We start from the raw sequence: 24,029 nt of genomic DNA, 5'->3' as shown, positions 1-24,029 counted from the left end.
GTTCTTGATGTGCAATACTATTTTGGTATAGTTAATTTGGTATACTTTGGTATTGCACATCAATACCAAAGTATTGCACATCTCTTACAAAGCGATGTATAAATAAAGTTGAAATTGATACTAACATTAAGATTTTCATTTATGAAATATCCTGTTCAGAATGAACTCTGATCTTGTTCCTATTGCCTTCAACTCAAAAAAAAGTGAAAAAACTCGTTTGTATGTTCAGGCCCAACGACCGACCTGTCAACACATTCTCCCACCTGAGTTCTGGATCTCTGTAGCTCCTCCTGCAGAGAAACTACTTTAAACTTCTCAACTTTCTCACTGACCTGTTTGCTGTATTCCTTTGGTCTTGTTCATTAATGTTCTCCAACAAACCTGATGAATACCTTTGCAAGGCAACGCATAATAGACCTAATCTGTCACTTGGGTTGCAGAAAATCAGCTATTTTTGGTGCCATGTCCGTGGCCGCCTGTAGAGCAGGAGCGGGGCCATCATAGAAAGCGCGAGCGGGAGCTGATTACATGGAAAACAATGTCAGATGAGCGCTGCCTGCCTGCCTGCCTGCCTGCCTGCCTGCCAGCCTCTCTACAATCAAATATCTCAAAAACAGCAGAATTCTTGCGGGCCGGAGCGTGGCTGCACTCACACGGCGCCGCTACAGACGTCTCTCTTTTAATAGGCAAAATGTGCAGCACAATGGTCTTTCATGGCCCTTCTCCAGTTCCGTCATAAGTAAGTGCACGCTCTCGAGAGCCTTATTAAGACACACAATAGAGAAGAGCCTGCGGGAGAGAGGGCTGCTTTCCCACAGGACCGCAGCAGTGATTCATTTGCAGCAAACAGAAAGAAATCAAGATATTTTCCGAGCCAAACAAACACCTTCGACCTGAAAACAGCGGCAAAGCAGGCAGGAAGCAGAAGGAGCAGGTGACACACAGAGAGGAGCCTCGTTTTCTCTTTGAAAAGGATTTTCATCTAATACGGAAGCAGCCTTTTACGCAGCTGTAATTGCTCAGAGTAAGGTGGCATTGTATCAGAAGATAAACAGTTTAATCGGTGACAGCTTGAAAAACCAAATGCTGCAAGAGATTTTCTTCGCCGGTCGTCAACTTCAGCGCTTTATCCGACTCTTTCTAAAACATTGGAGAGGATGGTTACGGAAATTAGGCTTCAGAAAATGATTTATCTTGGAAAGTGATCACGCTTCGCACTGGAGCGGGAAGAATGAACTCAGTCGGGGAGAGAGGACGCTTTCAATCCCTAAACGCTCCACGTAGCGTGAGTCCGTGTCGGCCATGGTTAAATATAACTACCCACAAAAAAACTGCTATTGTCCCCTTTGTAGTGTGACAGCCCTGGGCCTTGTAGGCTGGTCTTGTTGTCCCTTTTTGTGCTCCTCCCATTTGCAGGTGTGCCTGATCGGGTGATTGGAGTGCAGGATATTTAAAGCTGGCTGTCTCCGTCTTTCAGCGGCGCTGGGTGGCTCGTAGCTGGTCGTTGGTGGTTTGTCGCCTGTGGCCCTCAGCGTCCATTCTGCAGAGGCAATGGTAGTTGCCAGGCCCCAGCTCCCCGTCTTTTGCACTTTTGAGTTTCTTTTGTTTTGATAGTTGTTTTTTGTTAATAAACATTTACTTTATTTCACTTTAACCATGGTATGGTTTCATGTTTTTGTTACGACCCTGAGCCAGTCGTAACAAATGGGGGCTCGTCCAAAGCAAGAATTCCTACAGTTTGTAAACTTGATGGTTTGAATGCGTGATGTTTTGTCATTCATCTTTTTTCGTGTTTGTAGGAGTGAGCACTGACGTCACCATTTGGGTGTGACACGTTTTTTTTTTGGCCGGCTTGTTTTTGGCAGCTGTGGCGTATTTGGTAGGTTGGTTCAATATGCAGGTGAGTGAAATGTTTTTTGAGCTTGTGCATCAGTGTTGGTTCTATTTTAGTGACTGTGTCTCCTGCTAGGCTAAGAGGTGCTGTCGCTTTAGACTTCACCTGTTTATTTTGATAGTGTCGTGGGGGTTTGCGGTTAGCGTTCACTGTGCGAGCAGTGATCTCGGGGGCAGTCCGTAAGATTAATTTCTTACTGGTTTGGTGCTTAATAAACCCGCCGCCGATCCACGTGAAGAGCCAGGAATCAGTTTATCAGGTGAGTCTTGGCAGGCAGGTAAAGTATAGTGGGGACATGGTTACTTTGGACCCATTGTGCACTTGTTTCAATTTGTTTTCACTTCACGCTGTAGTTGGCGCTTAGCTGGCGTTTTTTCTTTCTGTGACGTGATTAATTTTCGTCCTGAAAATGGAGTTTGACCTGGAAAGTTTTGTAGCTGATCCCTCTTTGGAGAAGTTTAATAGTACTACTAAAAACGATCTCATAGCCATTGCTGCTCATTTTAACATACCTGTGGTTAAACAAGAGAAAAAGGGGGTTATTAAAGGACGTTTATACGCCGCATTGGTTGAGCAAGAGGTTTTGCCACCTCCCGCACCAAACACGCAGGGTGAAGTTGGGCCGTTTTACCCTGAAGTGCGTAAAATGGAATTGGAATTGGAGATGCGTCGTTTGGAGCTGCAACATCAAGTTGAAATGCGCAAACTGGAATTGGAGGCAGTTGCGAAACGCGACTCAGCGCGCGGTTCTGCTGATCAGGACAGCGGTCTGGCAGGGGCCCAGTTTGACATTAATAAATGCATTCGTTTGATTCCACCGTTTTCAGAGTCGGATGTGGACAAGTATTTTGTCTTGTTTGAGCGTGTGGCTAAGACACTCAAGTGGCCTAGGGATGTTTGGCCGTTGCTTTTGCAGTGCGTATTTACGGGTAAAGCACAGGAAGCCTATGCCTCGATGTCACCTGGTGACAGTTTAAATTATGATAAAGTGAAGAGTGCAGTGGAAAAGGCTTACGAACTTGTACCCGAGGCATATAGACAAAAATTTCGCCGCTTTAAAAAATCCGACAATCAGAGTTACACGGAATTTGGGCGTGTAAAAACCGCTTTGTTTGATCGGTGGTGCGCTGCACAGGAGGTAAAAAACTTTGATCAGCTCCGCGATCTACTTTTGCTGGAGGAGTTTAAAAACGGGTTGCCGGAAAACATAGCAACTTACATCAATGAGCAGAAAGCTAAGACCGTGTCTGAAGCTGCAGTGTTGGCAGACGAATACGTTCTGACGCATAAGGATTTTTCAGATCAGGTTGGTTTCAGACAATCTTTTGGGCGAAGCGAGTACCGCATTGATCGGGTTGATGTCGCTGAGCTAAATGAGGCCAGACGATTTAAAAGTCCGGTTGTTCGGGATGATCGGGTTTGTCATTATTGTCACAAACGCGGACACATTAAGGCGGATTGTTATCAGCTTAAAGCTGAAATGCAAAGGTTTGAGACTGCTCCTAAAGGTGTTGGTTTGGCTGCACCGGTGCAGAATCATCTAAAGGACGCGAAGAACGTTCAGCGTTCTGAAGTAGGCGTCTCCTATCTGCCTTTTATTCGTGATGGGTATGTGTCACTGCCAAACAGCACGGAGAAGGTTCCAGTTAAGATCTTTAGGGATACTGGCGCGTTTGACTCTTTCATTAGAGCTGATGTTTTGCCGTTCTCGGTTGAATCTGAGACAGGTGCCTGTGTTCCGATGCGAGGAATGGGATTAAACGTCTTGTTTGTTCCACTACATAAAGTATATCTCGACTGTGAACTATTTACGGGTGACGCACAGTTGGCTGTGCGCCCTGCTTTGCCGATTGACGGAGTCTCTGTGATTTTAGGTAACGGTTTAGCTGGGACACATTTGTGGGCGGAGACTGTGCAGTTGGATGGACTTGTTAAGTCGGAGCCGATTAAACGAGTCATTTCTCAGACTGACGAGAATAACAGGGAATTCCAGGATGTTTTTACCGCATGCGCAGTTACTCGAGCCATGACTCGTGCTCAGAGCGGGAAAGAGGAAAAATGTGTGAAAAAAATGACTCTTCCATTGTCCAGTTTTCCCATGTCTCTGTCTCGCAGCGAGTTCGTGGCGGAGCAGCAAGCTGATGCTTCTCTTAAGAGTCTCTTCGATCAGGTGCGCCCGCTGAGTGAAATCACGGATGGTGCATGTGGCTACTTCCTGCAGGACTCGTTGTTGGTGAGGAAATGGTTACCCCATGCTGACATTGTGGGTGAGCCAGTATTTCAAATAGTGGTTCCCATTAAACTCCGCTCCGCAGTGTGCAAAGTTGCTCATGACGAGTCTGGCCATTCTGGTGTACGTAAAACGTATGACCGGGTGCTCAGACATTTTTTCTGGCCGCGTATTAAAAAGGACGTATCGTCTTACATTAAGATGTGTCATGTCTGTCAGCTCATTGCTAAACCCAATCAGACTTTGAAACCGTTCCCATTACGCCCAATTGTTGCCGCATCTGAGCCGTTTGAGCACTTAATAATTGATTGCGTTGGCCCGTTACCTCGCTCAAAGGCTGGGTCATTATATCTGCTCACTGTGATATGTCAAACTACACGTTATCCAGCAGCCTATCCATTACGGTCAATAACTGCTAGGTCAGTTGTACGTGCGCTCACTCAGTTTTTTTCGGTGTTTGGCATCCCTAAAGTCATACAATCTGACCAAGGAACGAATTTTTCATCACATTTGTTCAGTCAGGTTTTGAAGCAGTTACGGATCCGACACAGTAAAGCAACAGCGTATCATCCAGAGAGTCAGGGGGCGTTAGAGCGCTTCCACCAGTCTCTGAAGTCTCTCCTGCGAGCTTACTGTACAGAACTGGCGGGCGACTGGGAGGAAGGTTTGCTGTGGCTGATGCTGGCCGCCAGGGAGGTAACCCAGGAAAGCACCGGGTTTAGCCCAAACGAACTGGTTTTTACGCACAACGTTAAGGGTCCGTTGGCTGTGGTAGCGCACGGGCTTAAAGAATCCGTTCCACCGACAAACTTGTTGGATTATGTAAATGGTTTCAGAAGACGCTTGTATCTGGCGCGGGATCTTGCTAAAGAGAGGCTGACTGAAGCGCAGAGGAAAATGAAAAGTCTGTTTGATCGCCGTGCTGAGGTTCGCTCATTTCTGCCTGGTGATCAAGTGTTAGCTTTGTGTCCAGTCATGACTTCTCCTTTTCAGGCTAAATTTTCTGGTCCATATACGGTCCTGGAGAGGGTTTCCGACCAGAACTATTTAATATCAATGCCAGAGCGGAGAAAGAAAAACCAGTTGTGTCATGTTAACACGTTAAAAGCATATTATGCTCATGACGTTTTATTTCAGCCTCATGGCGTTGCCCCGGTGTGTACCGTAAACAGCCTTGATGGAGGCAGCGAGACCTTCAGCACCACGGATAGCGCAGTGTCACCTGTGAGGAATGACAGCGGTACAGATGAGTTGGACAGCGCTCTGATTCATGGGCGTCTTAACATGGATATTCAATACATTAAAGGGAAAAGCAATATAAAAGCCGATGCGTTATCTCGCGCTCCAGTTTAGTAGTTTGTTTTGTGCTCTTTTCTCTTTATTTCCTTTTCTTGTCCTTAAAAGAGCTTCTGAGTGCACCAGTTGCTGGTTTGGAAAGTGGAGTAGGGAGAAGAAAACCTGGGCATTACATATCTACTTTGCTAAGTACGACTGGTGAAAATGGTGGCTGTGTTTGTTTACGCACGGTGAGTTAGGCAGGAGCAGGGTTCCTTATAGGAACCTGCTTTTTATGGGTGGGGGTGTGACAGCCCTGGGCCTTGTAGGCTGGTCTTGTTGTCCCTTTTTGTGCTCCTCCCATTTGCAGGTGTGCCTGATCGGGTGATTGGAGTGCAGGATATTTAAAGCTGGCTGTCTCCGTCTTTCAGCGGCGCTGGGTGGCTCGTAGCTGGTCGTTGGTGGTTTGTCGCCTGTGGCCCTCAGCGTCCATTCTGCAGAGGCAATGGTAGTTGCCAGGCCCCAGCTCCCCGTCTTTTGCACTTTTGAGTTTCTTTTGTTTTGATAGTTGTTTTTTGTTAATAAACATTTACTTTATTTCACTTTAACCATGGTATGGTTTCATGTTTTTGTTACGACCCTGAGCCAGTCGTAACAGTAGCAAAATTGTAGAGCCCCAATAACAAGTCTTCTCACTTCCATAGCATACATTATTCAGCAATGTCCAGACTTTCTGTGAAACTCGAGGACATTTCCACTCCAGAACGAGTAGCGCGAGGCGCAGCATGGGACGGATCTTTGAACCGCCAGACGCAGTCAGCTGTGTGTCTTCCACAGGAAGCCAAGCAGAGGAACACATCAAACACATGTTGAAGAGAGGAATTTAATAATTCTGTTTACAGTGATTTATAACGGCAAGCCGGGCCAGGACTGCAGTCCTATTTGTTAGGCACATGCTTTATACAATCATGTAACAACAGGCTGTGTGGCAGAACACCACACCATCTGGCTGATGAGCCTGTGACTGCTGCCTGGCCTGTTCGGTCCTGGTGCTTTAGGATACTTTGATGCGCTGTCCCTGTTACATCCACAGTAAATACTAAAACTCCATATATCCCGGTTAAAATAAAATGTTTTCAAAAAAACATTTTTACATTTAACATGTAAAAAGTAAAAACAGATTTATTTGTTATTAAAAGAATAACAAATACATGTGTTGCTGAATTTCTAACTTTGAAGGACTTTTGGTGGAATATTTTGAGAATTTATAATTTTTTTAGTATTAAACTGTTAGAATCTCAAGATTTTGAGGTCAACCTGACTTACACGATTTGCACATTTGGACCAAAAGTTCCCCAGATCTTGAGGATTTGAGGACAGCTCTTTCCTATGGCCTTCTGGGCAAATTTGAGAAAGATCCCAAACTTTATTTCAGGTTAATCAGTTTCACGATACGACTAAATGCTAACACTGAATCAAAGACATCTTGCGATACTGAGACAGAACACGGGATTTTTCTTGTCAAAGAGGAGATTGTCTAGTGAAACACTGATGGTGATGTGATGTGACTCTGCCTGGTAGACTAAGAATACCTGACTACCGTGATCTCTGGTAGTCTTGAGGGTTAAGGACCACAGCTGCCTGCAAAAAGCTAAAGTACAACAATACTTGAGATTCCTCCTAAGAACACTCATAAATGTCTATTTTAATTATTCAAACACCAAATATATCTGAATATTCATCAATATGAACCGAGGAAACCATCTTGACACTTCTGCAGGTAGACATCTACAGTCTACCTTATTTCTACTCTTGGGTTTAAACACAATTAGTACCAATAAAAATGAATGGTGATCCTGGACTGACTGTCTTGCAAAAGCTAGCCAAAGTTGGTTTTACAAAACTCTTTTCCTCTTAGAATGATTGTACAGGAGCTCTAAAGGTTTTCAAATGGTAACATATTATATTAACATTATCTCTGCATAAATGTATCCTCATTAAATGAAATGAAAGAAAAATAGAGGTTATGACATATAACACAAAGTTCAGGCCAGGTTTCCAAAATGCCCAATTTGACACTTAAAGTGTTATTCAGATTTTCTGCTGTACGTCAACATGTACTTAATCTGTAAATCACTAATGTTCAACACATCCAAATCTATGTTTACTACATTGTTTTAGACAGTTTTCCAGGTGCAAACCAGGACCAAACTGACCACTTCTTGCTCTGCTACATTCTACTACTACTCTCCAATTTTGCCTTTGCTCGCTGCAAAGTGCTGGATACCCTTAGATAGAAACTTTTTCTAATCAGTTTGAATAATAAACTGAACTTGCCTGCATTGTTTGATACCTGGGATCAACTGGAATGTAGGCATGATTGGATTGAAGTAACTATTTTTTGTGAAATGACTTGTGTTGACTTTTTGTGAATTGGCGTACTGTAAATAAACTGAATTGAATAAATTGCACTTATTCAACACGGATATTGCAACTTTTTCCTCTTTTTACTTTATCACTTTTTCTTATACATTTATGTTTTTCCATTTGAATTGTATGTGATAAATTCAACAATAAAGGGTTAAAGGACTTACCATGATGTCAAACACAACACACCTGTCACAATAACAGATGTGTATACGCTATTGAGAAGCCCTGCAAACCTAAACTGAAATGAGTCTATTAAGAAAAATTAAAGCACAACAACAAAAAAGTCCCACTCTGAATCTCCACCTTGAGTGCGGGATGCTCTGAGCCATCTGCCCTGATTTAGAGATGTGTTAGTGTTTCTTGTAGAATAACTTGTTTCACTACTTCCCAGTTTTTTTTTTCCTGCAAAGGTCTTTGAATCCGTCATCTGACAAAAATGATTACAAACAGAAAGCTTACACCCCGAGTTTGAGGCGTTAATCTGCTTATGGCAGATTTTTTTGCAAAAACGAGGCGAAATGAGGACGTCAAGCAGCGAGGATTAGTTTGTGGTTCTCTCAAGTCTCCATTGCAGCAGAAGAAATTGCTAAAACCGCATCCATCTAATCAAAATTAAACTGAATTACACCCACAAAAAAGTAGAGAGATGGAAAGGCAGAAATGAAAAGAATTATGTTAAAATTGCAATAAAATAGCAAACACTTTGTGGATTTGGAAGCACAGGTACACTACAGGAGATCCAGCAGATCAGGTCGGGTCAGAGTTGACGTCAGATTATTCCACATATGTCCCAGATCACAGGACATGGCTGGTCTTACAGACAGACATTCTGTGGTTTATGAATCAGTTGTACAATGTGGTGGACTGCAGCTGTCCTCAGACAGACAACAGTGAAGTTGTAGTTGTAGTGTGTCATCGTAGCCACGGTGACACACAGGCACAAATAACTGGGATGAATGGCAGAAAGAGATTCTTCTGGGGTTTGATCTGACTTCATTAACTACAAAAATGAATTTATTTTGTTGGCACTGGATCATTGACCAACACAAAGTAGCACATAATTGTGAAATGGAAGAGAAATCATACACGCCTTTCAAGATTAATTATAAATAAATAAAAACCTGTTCTTCACTACATAAATCAAGTTCAGCCAGATTCAGTTAACCACTGAAGTAAACGACACAAAAACCTTTGAAGAAGACTTTGAACATAACTTCCTTCTTCACAAAATATAAATAAAAATGGAATACTGTCAGATTTCAGCGGTTGTATGATAAAAAACCATGAGCCATTTCTCCCACCAGCATTAGACTCTCACTCCTGCTTTGGTTGTAATTACCCAGAATGCCCTGCACTATAGTCCACTTCTTGCTTTTGGAGCAGTCCTTCAGCCACTTGGTGCAGAGTTCACTTCAACCCAGCAGAGACCGAGGTTTGTAGGCAGAGCAGAGTTCACTCTTTTTAGTCTGCATCAGAGTTATATTGTGCATTTACACACAAACCAGACTTTCCAGACAAATAAACTAAAGTTTAAAGTGAACTAAACAGGGCCGATGTTTAAAGCTTTGTCAAAATTCTCCATTCAAGGGTGTGCTGTGTAGTTGTGGTGGTGCTGCGTATGGAGGCCTCAGTCCTCGACGTGGCTGTCGCAGGTTCGATTCCTGGCCTGGCGACCTTTGCCGCATGTCTTTCCCCATCTCTCATTACAAACCTTCCTGTCAATTAACTATCAAAATAAAGGCCACTAGAGCCAATAAAACCTTTTAAAAACATTCTCCATTGAACTGAGGTCTGGAGTTTTGATTTTCAGGGTTTGGTAATAATTGGTTCCAATACTGAGCCACAAAACATTTCTGTGATTCTACTAAGATTTTATTTACATATTCTTTAAGTGTTTGATGTTAACAACAACATTTTTATTCTTTTTTTTTTATTATTTAGATGCTTAATATCTCTCAAAACTTCTCTAATGAAAAATAAATGGGCTGGCTTGTAAATCTGATTCATGTGAGGAAACTTCTTTAACAACACATGTTTTATCCAGGTTTAATTCTCCACTGGGTTTTCTACACATACTGTGTGTACTTATGATGTTTAGTCATACCAACAACTAAATATGATAAGAGTAAAGGAGCTTGACGGTGGACAGATCTGACCAGTCATTTTGTGTAATCCAGCAGAACGCAGTGAAATTCCATCCATGACTGGATCCTGCTGGCAGCGAGAGGCCGGATGGCAGCTGCCTTATATGAACTACTTCAACTAGAAGTGGAGCGACATGTGCAAGCAGGTGTGCTGCCGTATCGGCAGTTATCACAGTATTTCTGCAGATGACAGGAAGTCGGAATTTTCTGGAAGTCAGAGATGTAGAGTGAAAATGAATTGTGAGATGACAATCCTCTGTGGGGTTCCTCTGCTGCTGACCACCTAGTCAGACATACAAGCTCTTAGTCTCACATACTATGAGGTCATTAGTCCAGCCGATTCTTAAGGCATCAGCTTGTCTTCATTGTCCAGACCTCCATTGATCTGCTCCTCCTGCCTGAAGCCTGTGATCTTCATCACTGACCACACGTCACTTTTACTGCTGTTTCTGATCTTCACTTTAAATTTATTTTATAGTCTTCTACAATTCCTTGTCTGCTAATCTGTTTGCTCTTTTTCTCTTATGTACCAGTTGCTCCAGCTCAATCGTGATCCATGGTTTTATAAATGGGAACTGTTTTGCTGTTCTGGTGGAGACGCTGTTATCCACACTTAAGTTTCTATAGTTGGGAAAACAGTCAGAGTCTCCAGTGGGCTGGTCCAGTGCATCACAAAGGAGAATAATGAGAAATTGGTTCAAAGGAAGAAACACCAAATAAGGAGAACTGGATGGACATGATGTATATGTAAGGGAGAAGCAAACCTCTCTGTAGATTTGGACTGAACACATTGTCTATATAAAACCAGTAAAATCAGATTTTGTATGAAAATAATTATCTCCTCCCCCCAGAGGTTTGATGTATTTTTTTTACTTTTTTTCTTTTGATTGATTTGTTTTGTGTTTTTTCTTCTTGTTTTACCACACATGTCAAGGACTAAACAATGTACATGTTCTATAATACCAATAAAAACAAAATAGAAAAAAAAATTGCATTTTTCCCATAATTAATGAAATAATTTTAAACCTGCTTCTCATATTTACTCAGGCTTTCTTGAACTGACGACAGGTGTGGGAAAATTCTGGTTAATCTTTTTTGAGAAGAGCTTTAGCACAGCTTCCTGGTGAATGAGGACGATTAACGAACGCTGAGTGTGACATGGCTCTCATTTGCTTGTTGCAACATGTTTGGGAGGCAGCAGCAGATCTGGAAGGAAGGCCACCCTGAAAGGAAACGGCTGATGAGGTCAACCCGTAAGCTGGCTAAGTCCCAAGCACTAAACGTACCAATCCTTTCAAATCTCACCCTGGTCATTTCTGAAAGCAAACATGATTGACTTGAACTTTACCTCACTGCGGCTACAGCAACAAAACACAACACAACACAGCACCCATTCAGTCCACTATTGGTCCACGTTAAGGAGGAATAGAGAGAAGAAAGACTTTGAACTGGGAGCATGCATGCAGAGCTTAACATGCGCTCCCAAGCTACAAATACACAACACATGTTTTCAGCAGGGGGTCAAAAAAAAACAAATCATCACAAACACAACCCACAAGATGCATTTTTCTGATCCTGATCGGGTCAGGCATGATTCAAGAGGATGTGTAAGTCTTTTCCTGAGCTGCAGCTAACAAGCCAAGACTGTCTTGTTAGCCTCATCAGGAAACAAAGCCCAGAGCATTTTCATTCACGCTGAATGGAAGGCTGAGTCCAAGGGCATAATTAAAATATACTCTGCATGATATTACGACACATGGACAGTTTTTCTGCTTTGCAGCCATTAGCTCCACAGTAAAGCAAAAAAGAATTGAGGAAGATAATGAGAACCATACAAACCTAATCTAATTATTGGGGAAATGGCTCCAACATTCAGGGTTTCTGGAGGTTTTGGTCAGTTAAATTTAACCTGCAAGATGTTCTTAAAATCCCTCACGCATTTATCTCTAATGACAACAAATGTCCACCTCCCCAAATCAACTGTAAAATGTGACATGCTAACATTTCCTTCCAATTTAAGCATTTAAGTCTCTAATAACACATGTAGCTGTAAATATTAATAACATCTTACTTAACTCAACTTCCCTGAACAGAAAAGAAGAAAAGAAAGAAAGTAAAATAAGTTTAAATGAGCGTAGTCCCGCTCCCCAGGAAGACCACAATATCTGGTATTGGTGCATCTTCAAGTTACTGTCGGTCCTGGAGGGCCGGCATCCTGCATGTTTTAGTTCTCTCCCTGGTGGTTGTAACAACTTTCTCAGCACGTCAATATTCTGCTTAGGTCTCTAATGAGCCATCATTCGATGCAGGTGTGTTAAACCAGGGAGAGAACTAAAACATGCAGGACGCCGGCCCTCGAGGACCAACTTTGGACACCCCTGCTCTAGATCTATCCTTACTCTGTCCTTAGTAACAGCACACACTCTGGAATGAGTAGCAGCAGGAGAAGCTCTCCTTCTGAAACACACAGTGAAAGTATAATTATACAGAACAGCTTGACTGTTTCATTCCCTGCACCTGACATGCAGCAATCCAGCCAAATTTGACCTGGCTTGGCTTTTTGGGATGTTCAAAAAGTTAAAAAAATGTTTTTATTTTACAACTTTTCCCAATTAGAAAAACTTGCTAATCTCAAACTGTGTTTTAAAGAATTTCTATTCAGTTTAGAATATGCATTCCAAAAAAGTCCAGACTAATTAACCAACAGAAAAGCAAATGCTAACTTTAGCATCATTAGCAGTTAATGCATTAGCAGCTAACGGTTAGCTGCATTCTCACAGTGCTTACAAATGATCTTTGGCTAGTCTGCCTGGAAAGCTCCCACACAAAGATAAAAACACACTTGAATGTGTTGTTTGAGGTTATAGTGTGGCAAAACGTGAAAAAGTATACAAGCATTTCTTTTGCAGCAGTGTTTCTAAAATGTCTTTCTCAGATAAACGTATTGTCTTGGCAAGTGTTAGTAGTAGAAAAAAACAAAACCAGACTTGAACGGTCATCCAGTTTATTTGTGATAGGAAAAGAAAAGCGAGCCAGCCTGCAACGTGTTGGGCAGCAGCAGTTAACGGGGAAAGACGTGATCTGTCTGCCAGCATGAGGAGTTCAGACACTGTCTGAGTCTGCTGCAGGTTTTATGACTACTTCATTTTCCATTAGTTTCTTTTTATTTCTATTCGGAGTTGAAGATATGTGAAGGAAGAGACATTTTTGAGCAGTGGGTTGATATTTGGAGCATCAGGAGAGCCAGCCAGTGATAACAGAGGATCCAAGGCGCCTCGGTGTGAGACTCACCGGTACGTGGGAGGTGGGCTTCCCTGGGCCTCGCAGCTGAACACCACCTCCCTGTTGGTCCCCACCGTCTCCACAGGGTACACGATGCTGCCTGGCTGCTTGGTGAAAGCGGGACTCTGCAGGACGCTGCTCTCTGTGGGACCACAAGGAAACACAACATGGTTGATCATGAACCTGCGTGGCGGCCTGTTTGCAAAACAGCCAATTAGTCAGCGGCAGAAAACAGTTGATGCTGCCTGAAGTCTCTCAGAGGGCAAAACCACAAGCAGACAAAACATATCAATTTAAAGTGCCTGTCACGACTCGGAGGCACACAGGGAAAGGATTTGAAGTGAGACGTGTCTTCAGGACCTATTTAGGTGGTAATAGGATATAGAGTCTAATTTAGGTTGAACAATGGCCTGGAAAGATGCAGTCATTAGCCTGTTTTTATGTGTCCTTGTCTCATTTATTGGATTAGATGTTGGGATTATCTGCCCACATGGTTTGCATTTATTTTGTTTAACCTTTATGCTGAAAATGACAGTATAAATGATTCCTATGTCGGCTGCTTAACTCAACTGAGACTAAGCCTGAAGTTACTTAAAATGAAAAAAGAAAAATCTTTCTGCTGAAAAGTTTTGTACCCATTTATTCCAATCAAAACAACATTGTAAAATTTCAAACTAGTTTCCATTTAGTCTAGGTAAAGAAAAAAAAGAAACATGTGCAGCTGAAAAAGTTTTTCTTTTCTTCAGTGTCCCTTTATGTAACTAAGCCAGAGCCCTTTCATATATAGAATGAATGCATGAATACTCAATACAATATGATTTTAAAACCCTGGTGTTGACCAAATTGTGATTTTTATGTATTATTACACCCCTAGTTTAAGTTAAAATATATATGAAAAAAAGTAAAAAGAACACTATCTCTGATTAAGTGAATATGGTGAACATTTATGGAATCACTTTGTTGCTTTTGTTTGGTTTGATAGAAATACATCCGTCGCTGATGCTCAACATCTTTCTTATTCTAACAGAATAATAAAATGAAAGTTTTAAATGTGACAGTAAAGGGAACAGACAGCATGGTCTGTGTTTCATTATGTAAATTGAATTAGCTAATGGCGGCGTAAGCTAATATCTTAGACATGTAGTAAAACCCAATTACGGCGTGAACACGGATGTCTGGATCTCTGCTTTTGTCTGACCTAACTTGACCACAACCATGGAGTTTTGTATTTTTAAGATGACATGTGTATGTGTGTGTAGGCGTGTGGGTGTGTGTGTGTGGGTGTGCGTGTGCGTGTGTGGGGGTGTGTGTGTGTGTATGCGTGCGTGTGTGTGGCGCGATGGGCATCCTGCCTGGAGAATACTAAATAACTGTTGGTCCTGCCAACTCTTCCCAGGGGAATATAACTGGAGCGTGCTAAACTAGGCACACAATGTCACTCCATGATGTCATACTATCATTTGCATATTCATGACCTTCTCGCTTTAAATGTTATATTTTGTGATATTGTTTTACTCCTGTTTGTAACTCAGTTCATGGTAATGTACACAGCATCTTAATGCAGCCAAAAATAAAGGCATATGTTTGGAAACAGACATTTAAAAACATTGTTTACAAAGATATGTTACCTTCTCTGTTTTTCCTTTGAGAATATTTTCATGTTTTAGGTCAGTTAGGATAATCAAAATTATTTATTTTGCTAAGATTATTTTCACTGTTTTACTTTCTTCTTTGCCTAATGCCTGATTTACATGGCAGAGATGTCTTTGTGGTTTTGCTTTAACATAAATCCACAGGTGTGTCTCTACTTCACTAAAATTTTGTTAAAAGATTAAAAAGTCCTGAAATTATCTTGGCTTTCTGAAATTATTTAAAAGTACAGTAATCATACTGTACACACACACACCCCCACACACGCACACGCATATGTTAGAATTTGAAGAAGATAATAAAAATCATCTAATAAAATATTTTTTCCTCATTATTTTGACATTTACCAATTAGAAATTATTTTGGTAATTTTTTTTATTGCCCTTATTTAACCAGGTGAACCCCGTTGAGAGCTAGATCTCATTTTCAAGAGACTGACCTTAAACAGTAAACATTAAAAATATGTCTTTCAAACAAAGCCACACCCTGTAAAAAAATCAGCTTTATCCTTATTTCCTCCAATCATAATGCCTTTTCTTCTTTTTAATAGAAAAAAGTAGTCTGAAATTATGAGAACATTTCAATTTGGGCTTATCAGCACTATTAGATTAGAAGCTGCAATGTCTCTGTCAGGTCAAACTCCTTTCACTTCGTAAAACAGGTTTAACAAACCACAGAGGAAAATAGGCTGTACTGTAAATGTTCACAGATAATGCCAACAACCTGATTTAAATGCACTTTTTTACAAATAAAACTGTGTTGCTGTTCCTCATTATTGAGTTTTTAAAAATTAAGTTTGTTTTAATATGTTAGTTTTTTACAAAAATAATCTTAAAAGAGAATGAAATTGTATAATGTTTGATGATGGCAGCAATGTTGCATCATCTGACATAGTTACTATCAAAGCAACCAAAGCTTCTCTCCTCTGCTTTTGGGGACATTTATAAGTTTAATAATCCACTAGAAAAAAAGTGGGGACAGGGTGTCTTAAACAATTAAACTCACTATTCATTAAACTCACATTCAAAGCATTTCTGATGCTTTCACTGCGTCTTTACACAGTGAAAGCATCAGATTCAAGAGGCAATGAAAATAAATGAATATGAATCTATTTGTTAAGGTGTTACAGTACCTCTGCATCTTTCCTAGTTATCATGGATCATACAGAACAAAGTAGAAAACGCTGCATATTTGTTACTGTGGTGACGTTGGGTCCATATTTCACAGAATTCCTCCTACATAAAACCACCAGCACAGAACACAGGATTTACTAGAAAACACATCTGTAGCTCAAAACAAAGGTCAAGCTGTATATGCTGTGACAAGCCGTCTCAGATGGATGAATTTAATCAGGTGCTCATGTTGTCTACCATTGATTTCACTTAGACGTCTTTTTTTTTTCTAAACCAGGGTGGTTCTTGAAGGAACGCAAATTGCTTATTTTTTTGTTGGTCTTTGCTTCTTCATTTTTCATTCAAGTTTTTTTGTTCAGGCCCACACTAACGTTAGCATAACACACACACACACACACACACACACACACACCCACACACACACACACACACACACGCACACACACACACACACACACACACGCACACACACACACACACACACACACACACACACACACAGCTACCCTGTACATAGGCAGCTATCTGACCAAACTGGGGGGAATGTTTTGGAACTGCTCCACATTGAAAAAAAAGAATAAAAGTGCAAATATTCACGTTGTTACTACTCAGCAATTAAAGGTCGAGGATTAAAGACCAACTGTAGTTTCTACAAATGTTACAAGTGGATGAAGGCAGACACAAGTCAAAGCTTCTAAGTTGCAAATAGAACCTTTGTCTCAGATTTACTTTTTTGCACGCTCTATTTATTAAAATAATAATAATCTAGTCTTCAGCAAAGAGAGCTTCTGCAGTGACACATAAATCACGCCTTTCAGCTAATGTATGGGGCAAATCCAAAACACGACAACTTGAGCGGTGAAATAAAAGCATCTTTTATTCCATTCTTTTAAACATTCATCTACATGTCAGAGCATAAACGAGTTGAAACTTTTTTTGGGGAGGATTTGCATTCATGGGTTTCTGACAGCAAACATTACATACAATTATAGAATCTCTAGAGCAAGCTTCATATCTGAAAAGGGCTCCAATCCTATACCGATGTATACATATGAAAATATATGCATCATCAGGAAGGAAAATATGAGAGGCTCAGATGTGGCTGTGAATTTTAAATGTGCCAAAAAAAAAAAAACATTTAAATCAACGGCCTCCATCAGACTGGGCCTCCATTTGCATCACACAGTAACTTACATTCGTTCTTTAACACATTCAGTTCCCTCTTGATTCAGAATGCAAACCATTACCCAACTTGCACAAGGAAATAAAGAAATTTGAGTTACACATGACAGAAAATGAGAATATTACAAATGAACTTGTCAAGAATCATAACTCTGCCAGTGAGACGAAGGTCCTGCCCATTAACAGAATCCTGACAGATTTAGAGGAGCTGCGTGGGGTGGAATAGCGACGTGACAGAGTGGGGATTCAGAACGGCCAGGCACGGAGAAGCGCTGTGTGTTTTTGAGCAGTTCCAGTGGAATCGAGAGATTTGCCTTTTCCTTAATGACACGGGACAAAGATTAAGTCTCAAAGCCAAGCAGAAGATGAAAAGCGACTGCTGGTCTGATCGAGCAGTGGATAATGAGCTCGGCAGCATTCACACAGGTTGCATTGCCATCCCAAAGTACGAGACCTAAAGCCAGATGATATGAATATATTATTAGGAAGGCAAGAATGTATTTTGTCCTTCCCACTTCCTTATTGAGTCTCTTTGCGTGTCCAAGTGGGGCACAGTGTGGCCTGGTGGAGCCATACAAACTTCTCTCTAACAAGCCTCAGCACTGAGAGGTGGAGGTGCACTTATCAGCCCCTCAAATTTAAACTGGATGCAATTAGTGCTAATCCTACAGTTGCAAACACTCCACATCAAAGATACACCTGGAAGTTGAAATGGGGTGAGATGGAGGCGGCAGAGGGCTTCCCGGTGAGGTCAGGGACACCAGCTGAAGCTCTGCCTCTGGTCCCATGTTTTCTAGCCTGATTGCCTAAATCAGATGTTTGATTTTTTCCACAACAGGAGTTTAAATTACTAATACATGCTCCTGGTGTTTATTCTTTATCCCCCAAAACTCAGAATGTCTGTGACTTTTTAACAATCAATGTATTATAATCAATGTATATAAAATGTATCAAATTTGGGTGTTTTTACTGGCAACAAATCCATCTTATATGTTTTGTACTACGGTGTCCAAACTTTTTTTGTGATGTCAGATTGAATGTATGCCACTCAGTTCGAACTGTGACAACAGTTTGTTTATGATGCATCTCTAAACTCAACTAGTGATATCAGATACGGCGCTTTACTGATCCCTTCACGTTCCTCTGCCAATCGATTTCCTATTGACAAGCATTTGATCTTTTAAAAGCTCCTTCAGCATCTATGAATTTCTAGGCGTCCTTAAGTCTCCCTCTGTGAAAATGTTCAATTTTGATCCGCCTCTATTTTCTGATTTATTTCCCACAGATGGTAATGAATGTGAGCAGTGGAGAAATCCTTTTTGTGGATGCTGCACATTACAAATTCATCCTTTTTTGGCTTAACCAACAAAAAGCTTTGAGCACTTGGAGGCTCCAGCATTGTGTTTTATGAAAGCACTGTCAGATCTATGTATAACTGTATGGAATGAATTGCCCAGAGTACTGAAAACGTGCGAGAAAAAATTGTGTGCATATATATATATATATATATATATATATATATATATATATATATATATATATATGAACCAGAGAGTGTTTTCCTGCATACATCACACTTTTATAGCATCAAAGTACACTCTCAGAGCCCAGCAGCATTTAGACTCCTTGTTAATCTTTCTAGAGGGTACACTAACCTTTGATTGTGCAAAACTCAGCATGTCACTTACTTATTAGCTTTGATTAACCATCTACAAAGGAGCGTTAGAACAGCAAAAGTTCCTCCTAAAAACATGAAATAATTTCCTCTAAACAAAATAATGCATGAAGAGTTCATGGTCTCAGTTTTGTTTGAAATTCTAATTATTTATAATTATTTAGGGAGTTGCAACTATTCTGTGTACAGAAAACAGAGTTGGGTTTAGTTTGGCTAAGAAACGCCTTTCAGTTATCAACCAAAATCCCACTGAAAGGGGATTTACTGAACAATACCACAACATGTTTGCTCATCTCTGTCTTTTCTAATTATGTCTGCCGAGTGTTTGGCTGTTTGGGGATAAATCTCTGGTAATTACATAGGTCACTCGTGGACACGACAAGTCTTGCTTGGCGGCTTTTCAATATTTTGGTTCTAAACAGCCAAGACTACATAGAAAACTAATATACTGTAAAAGGCTACTGTGCAAAATTGCTGCTAAGAATGAATTTGTTGCCACTTTTTCAGCATCCTTACAGCTGGACGAACATCTGGTCAGAGAAAAATTTGCTTTACAGAGAAAAGGCTTGAATCTAAGATTACCCTGGCCTTTCTGTGTGGACATTTTATGGTCTTTTTATGAGTTTATGCCATTAGTTGGAATTCTAACAGGTGATTTCCTATACACTTTGCTGTTGTTTTTTTATTTATTTATTTATTTTGCCTCTAGTGGCCTTCATTTGAAAGTGCTAAGACAGAAAAGTAGGTAAGAGGGAAGGCATGCGGCAAAGGTCACCAGGTCAGGATTTGAACCTGCGACGGCCGCATCGAGTACTAAGGCCTCTTTATGTGGGTTGTGCTAAACCCACCACAGCACTTTGCTGTTTTAACTGGGATTAGTCACAATTTTAGGTATCTTTAAGGACCCGTTCACACTGAGCCGGGACAAAGAAGGTGCTGTTGTAAACTATGTCGTTAATTTTCTGAATCATAATTGTAGTTTGTCTATGGTTGTAGTTTGGCAATGACAATGGGAGAAGTAAACAGAGTCACCTCACAGAGACTAGAAAGCAGTAATTAACAAACACCTGGTGGAGGTATACATCTGCTGAGCTCATTGCAGGAGCTGCTTCTCAGAACAACGCAAGTGTTGCATTTATTTGTCACTTCCCTATAAAGTGTTGCTGAAGGGTTAATAGAGGAGCCATGTTGTGATGACTTCCTGAAGCACTTTGAACTGCTTTGTTGCTGAAAATATGCTATATAAATAAATCTACCTTTACCTTTGGAAGGCAGAAACTCTTGGTCAGTAAGAGCAGAAGTTTCTTAAAGAGACAGAGGGGTCAAGTCATTAAATTACAAAGTCAGATTTCTTTTAATATGGATTAAAATAAATGCTGCATATATCAAATCTGGATTTGATATACACAGCATTTTTATTACAGCTAAATGTAACATAACTACTTGATTGTTTTATAAAATGGCACTATGGAAAATACATAATATTGCTCCTTTAAAAATCAGAAAAAGTTTTAAAAGAACTGTTGCAAAATTATGAGTGAAACCATCAGCACATTTATTTGTTTCCACACTTCTGAATGTTATTTCTAAAATCACCTAATCTAATGTATGATCATTTAGAGAAACAGCTTATATTTCCACAGGCAATGCTGTAGAACATTTGATATGTTGGAACTGGACGATGAGATTTACTGTGGACTTTTTTTGGTTTTGGTAACCCAGGTAACACATTGGGGATTAAGAAGATTACAGATGATAGCTTCATCCCATACCTTTATTTCTACTTTACAGAAAAATGCAAAGACTTTATATTTTATTACTATAGGCTGTTGTAGGCAAGATGCTTTTATTCTCTTTCTGATATTATAAAATGATTGACTATTTAGCTATGGCTGCCTCTTATGTCTGAGAATTTTGATACAACATGTTTGAGTTTCTGTCTTTTTAATGTAATGGTTTTTGTATAGCAGTTCGTTTGCCTTCTCATAAGTATTAGGACTCAATTAGAACAGCTAAAGGCTACTTTCCTCTTTCACTAAATACTGAGAAAATCTCCCAGAAGACCCCACACCTGCAGCACACCATACTTTCCTCAGCTTTATTCCTCTGGTTAAGACTCTGTGGGTAAAACTGTCAGCCCAAAGCACCCGGTTCCCCTGAAGGGAATACCGCCGCGCTAGCTATGGAAATAGGATGTTTTCCTACAGTTAGATGACATTAAAACAGGGTTAAATTTTAAATAGGATGAAAAATTGATGCAGAAAATAACTGGTTGATCTAAACTTTTCTTTTTGACAGGATGAGAATCTTTCTCTAACGTCAATGCATCACAGTTAACTTTTATACAAATAGTTTTGTTTACTGGTGCCAAAAACACATTATTAATGCATATTCCTAATGTTTTTATCTTGAGCATCATAATTTCCATTTATTTGTCACTTTCCTATATGAAAATAGTCTAAATCTGGTTTTACTCTCCCACTCCTTAAACTCTTAATAGGATGTTTTGACTAAAGATGAATTAAAAGCAATAGCTGACGTCTATTTCACAGGGAAATGCATGCATATAAATACAATTCAGACCCAAATCAATATACAAACTAAAATTTCAAAACTCTTCCAGACATCAGGGACCAAAAATTGGTTTAATTACCTCAATATTCCAGAATCATGGAAAATCTCTTTCAACCCAACAAAGACTTTATATTTTGTAGGATTCAATATCTTTGACTATTAAATGCACCGAATCTGAAATTAATTATTTTAATAATAAATAAAAAATATATATATATATTTTTGTAAAACAAACAAACAAAAAACCATTGGAGTCTTTGTTCTCTGTTTGGAGCATAAAAAGCTCCATGTTAAAATACAGTGAAGTGGCTTTTTAAAAATCATTTTTCTATATCTGCTCATTCTTAACAGGAACAGTTACCAAATGGAGAGTGGATAAAACTAACCAAGCAATATCTTTGACAAAAATTAAATGTAGGAAATCAAGTATGATGAATGTAAATTACATAGAAATCAGTGTGGAAAGAACTTAAAAAACGTACATTTTTAATCCTTTAGAAAAGAGAATAAGAAATGAAGTCTAGAAACTCAATTTCTCATATTCCAATTGTATCTACCCAGAATGACTTGTGCTGTAGTCCACTTCATGCTCCGATCCACTTGGCGTTTACATAAGTCTTCAAACCACACTGAGGTTTTTAGGTGGACCAGAGTTCACTTATTTGGTATGGATCAGAGTTTGAGTGTGCATTCACACCTCCCCAGATGAACCAGACTTTCTAGACAAACAAACTAGAGTTCAGTTAAAAAGGACTAAATAAGGACTTTTTTCAATGCACCCCAAGACTCAACATCCTATGATTTAAAGTGGCTTTCCAGTTCCAGCCTGAGTTATCATCATATTTCTAATTCAAAACAGTTGCTTTTGTGCATGTGTGGGTTTTCTCCGGGTCCTCCGGCTTCCTCCCACAGTCCAAAAACATGACTGTCAGGTTAATTGGTCTCTCTAAATTCTGCTTAGGTGTGAGGATGTGTGTGCGCATGGTTGTTTGTCCTGCCTGTCTCCGTGTTGCCCTGCAACAGACTGGTGACCTGTCCAGGATGAACCCCATCTCTTGACCGATACGTTCTCTCAAGATAGGCACCAGCAACCCTCCCGATAGAAAATAGATGGATGGATGGATGGATGGATGGATGGATGGATGGATGGATGGATGGATGGATGGATGGATGGATGGATGGATGGATGGATGGATGGATGGATGGATGGATGGATGGATGGATGGATGGATGGATGGATGGATGGATGGATGGATGCTTTTGGACTATTCATTAAGAAAACATTTTTCCAAGTGGTTTGTAGAAGAAATCAGCATCCCCAGGTGCTGGACTTTATATACCTGTAACACTTTGATCAAATGTATTTTCCGGTCTAACCATGGATAATGATTGGTTCATCTGACCAATAGCGTTGCCTACTGTAGGTTAGGTATCAATTGTTTTCAACCTACCAACAAAACTCAGTTTCTCAAAAAATAAAACATTTAATGCTAAAATATGTCCTGTGATTTCACAGTCACCAAAGTGGGAAGTTAACACCAAAATAACAGCAATTAAAATGTATTAGACATCAGTTTTACACATGGTAGTTAAAAGATAACAGATCTGTGCTATAATGAAACAGGTAGTGCATCCTTACCCGTTGGGATGCCTGTAGTGAATTCCTGTAGCGTTCCTCTATTTCCCTTTCTGTAACAACACTGTTCTTTTCCAGCCACTCACTTAATTAGCATTGTTGTCCTTGTACAAAGAGGAAAGGGAAGAAAAAGAAACTACAACTAGTCTTGGTTGCTCTGCATCCTTGAAGTGACAGTCCCATAAATCATTCATTTCTCCTGCTTACATAAGTGGGTGGCAGCATTTTAAAGTTTTGCTTTGAAACGGCAACTCCGAGTGCCGACGCAAACACCTAACTGCTCACGCTCCTTCAGACAACTGCAAGGTGATCTTGACTCATTTTACTCCAACGAGCCATGAATAAAACATGTATTGATATGCATATCAAAAGCCAAGTGTTGGCAAAGCCAAACAAAACAAAACAAAGATGTTGGGGGGGCAGTGGAGAGAGGAAAGAAAAGGCTCGTATTCTTGAACAGCTCTCTGAATCCGTAACAGTGCCAATTAGCAAGGGCTTGGCACCGAGGACATCTGGGGGAGACTTCCCCCTCCTTCATCTTGACATAATTGCTCCTCCTGAGGACAAGCAGGTGACTTCACCTAAAAGAGCGCGCTCCAACTTACCCCGACACGTCTTCAATTTATTTGGGCTTACAGCTGAACTCCTACTATGACCGCCATCAAGCAGACCTCAAACCTAATGAGAGCTTTAATCGACTGCAGGACAGTCGTTAAAACAATGAAAGCCAGAGCCAGTCAGGTCAGTCTAACTGTGTTTCCACTAACCCTAGACTTGCACAAATTTAAATTACAAAAATACATTTGCTTAAAATAAGCACACAGATTTTCAAAAACTGTTCATTTGTTGATAAAAAAAATTTTGCGTTAGCATGAGATGAGTTTCTTTTGGCCGTCTGGAAATAGATGTATTTCACAAAAATGC

General features: G+C 40.3%; 1 protein-coding gene across 3 annotated transcripts in view; it reads right to left on the bottom strand.

Annotated features, from left to right (window-relative positions):
• The window catches only part of cntn4 (contactin 4), a 250,708-nt gene that overhangs the window by 144,448 nt on the left and 82,231 nt on the right, over positions 1 to 24,029 (bottom strand). For all 3 annotated transcript variants that reach the window (XM_081607459.1, XM_081607460.1, XM_008410160.3), the window contains one exon: positions 13,265 to 13,397. In XM_081607459.1, the coding sequence (XP_081463585.1) occupies positions 13,265 to 13,397 (133 nt within the window). The remainder of the gene's footprint in view (positions 1 to 13,264; positions 13,398 to 24,029) is intronic.

The sequence above is a fragment of the Poecilia reticulata genome, chromosome 5 (genome assembly GCF_904066995.2).
Source record: "Poecilia reticulata chromosome 5, P_reticulata-male-v2, whole genome shotgun sequence".
Lineage (NCBI taxonomy): Eukaryota > Metazoa > Chordata > Actinopteri > Cyprinodontiformes > Poeciliidae > Poecilia > Poecilia reticulata.
This window is presented reverse-complemented; position numbering and strand designations above follow the sequence as displayed.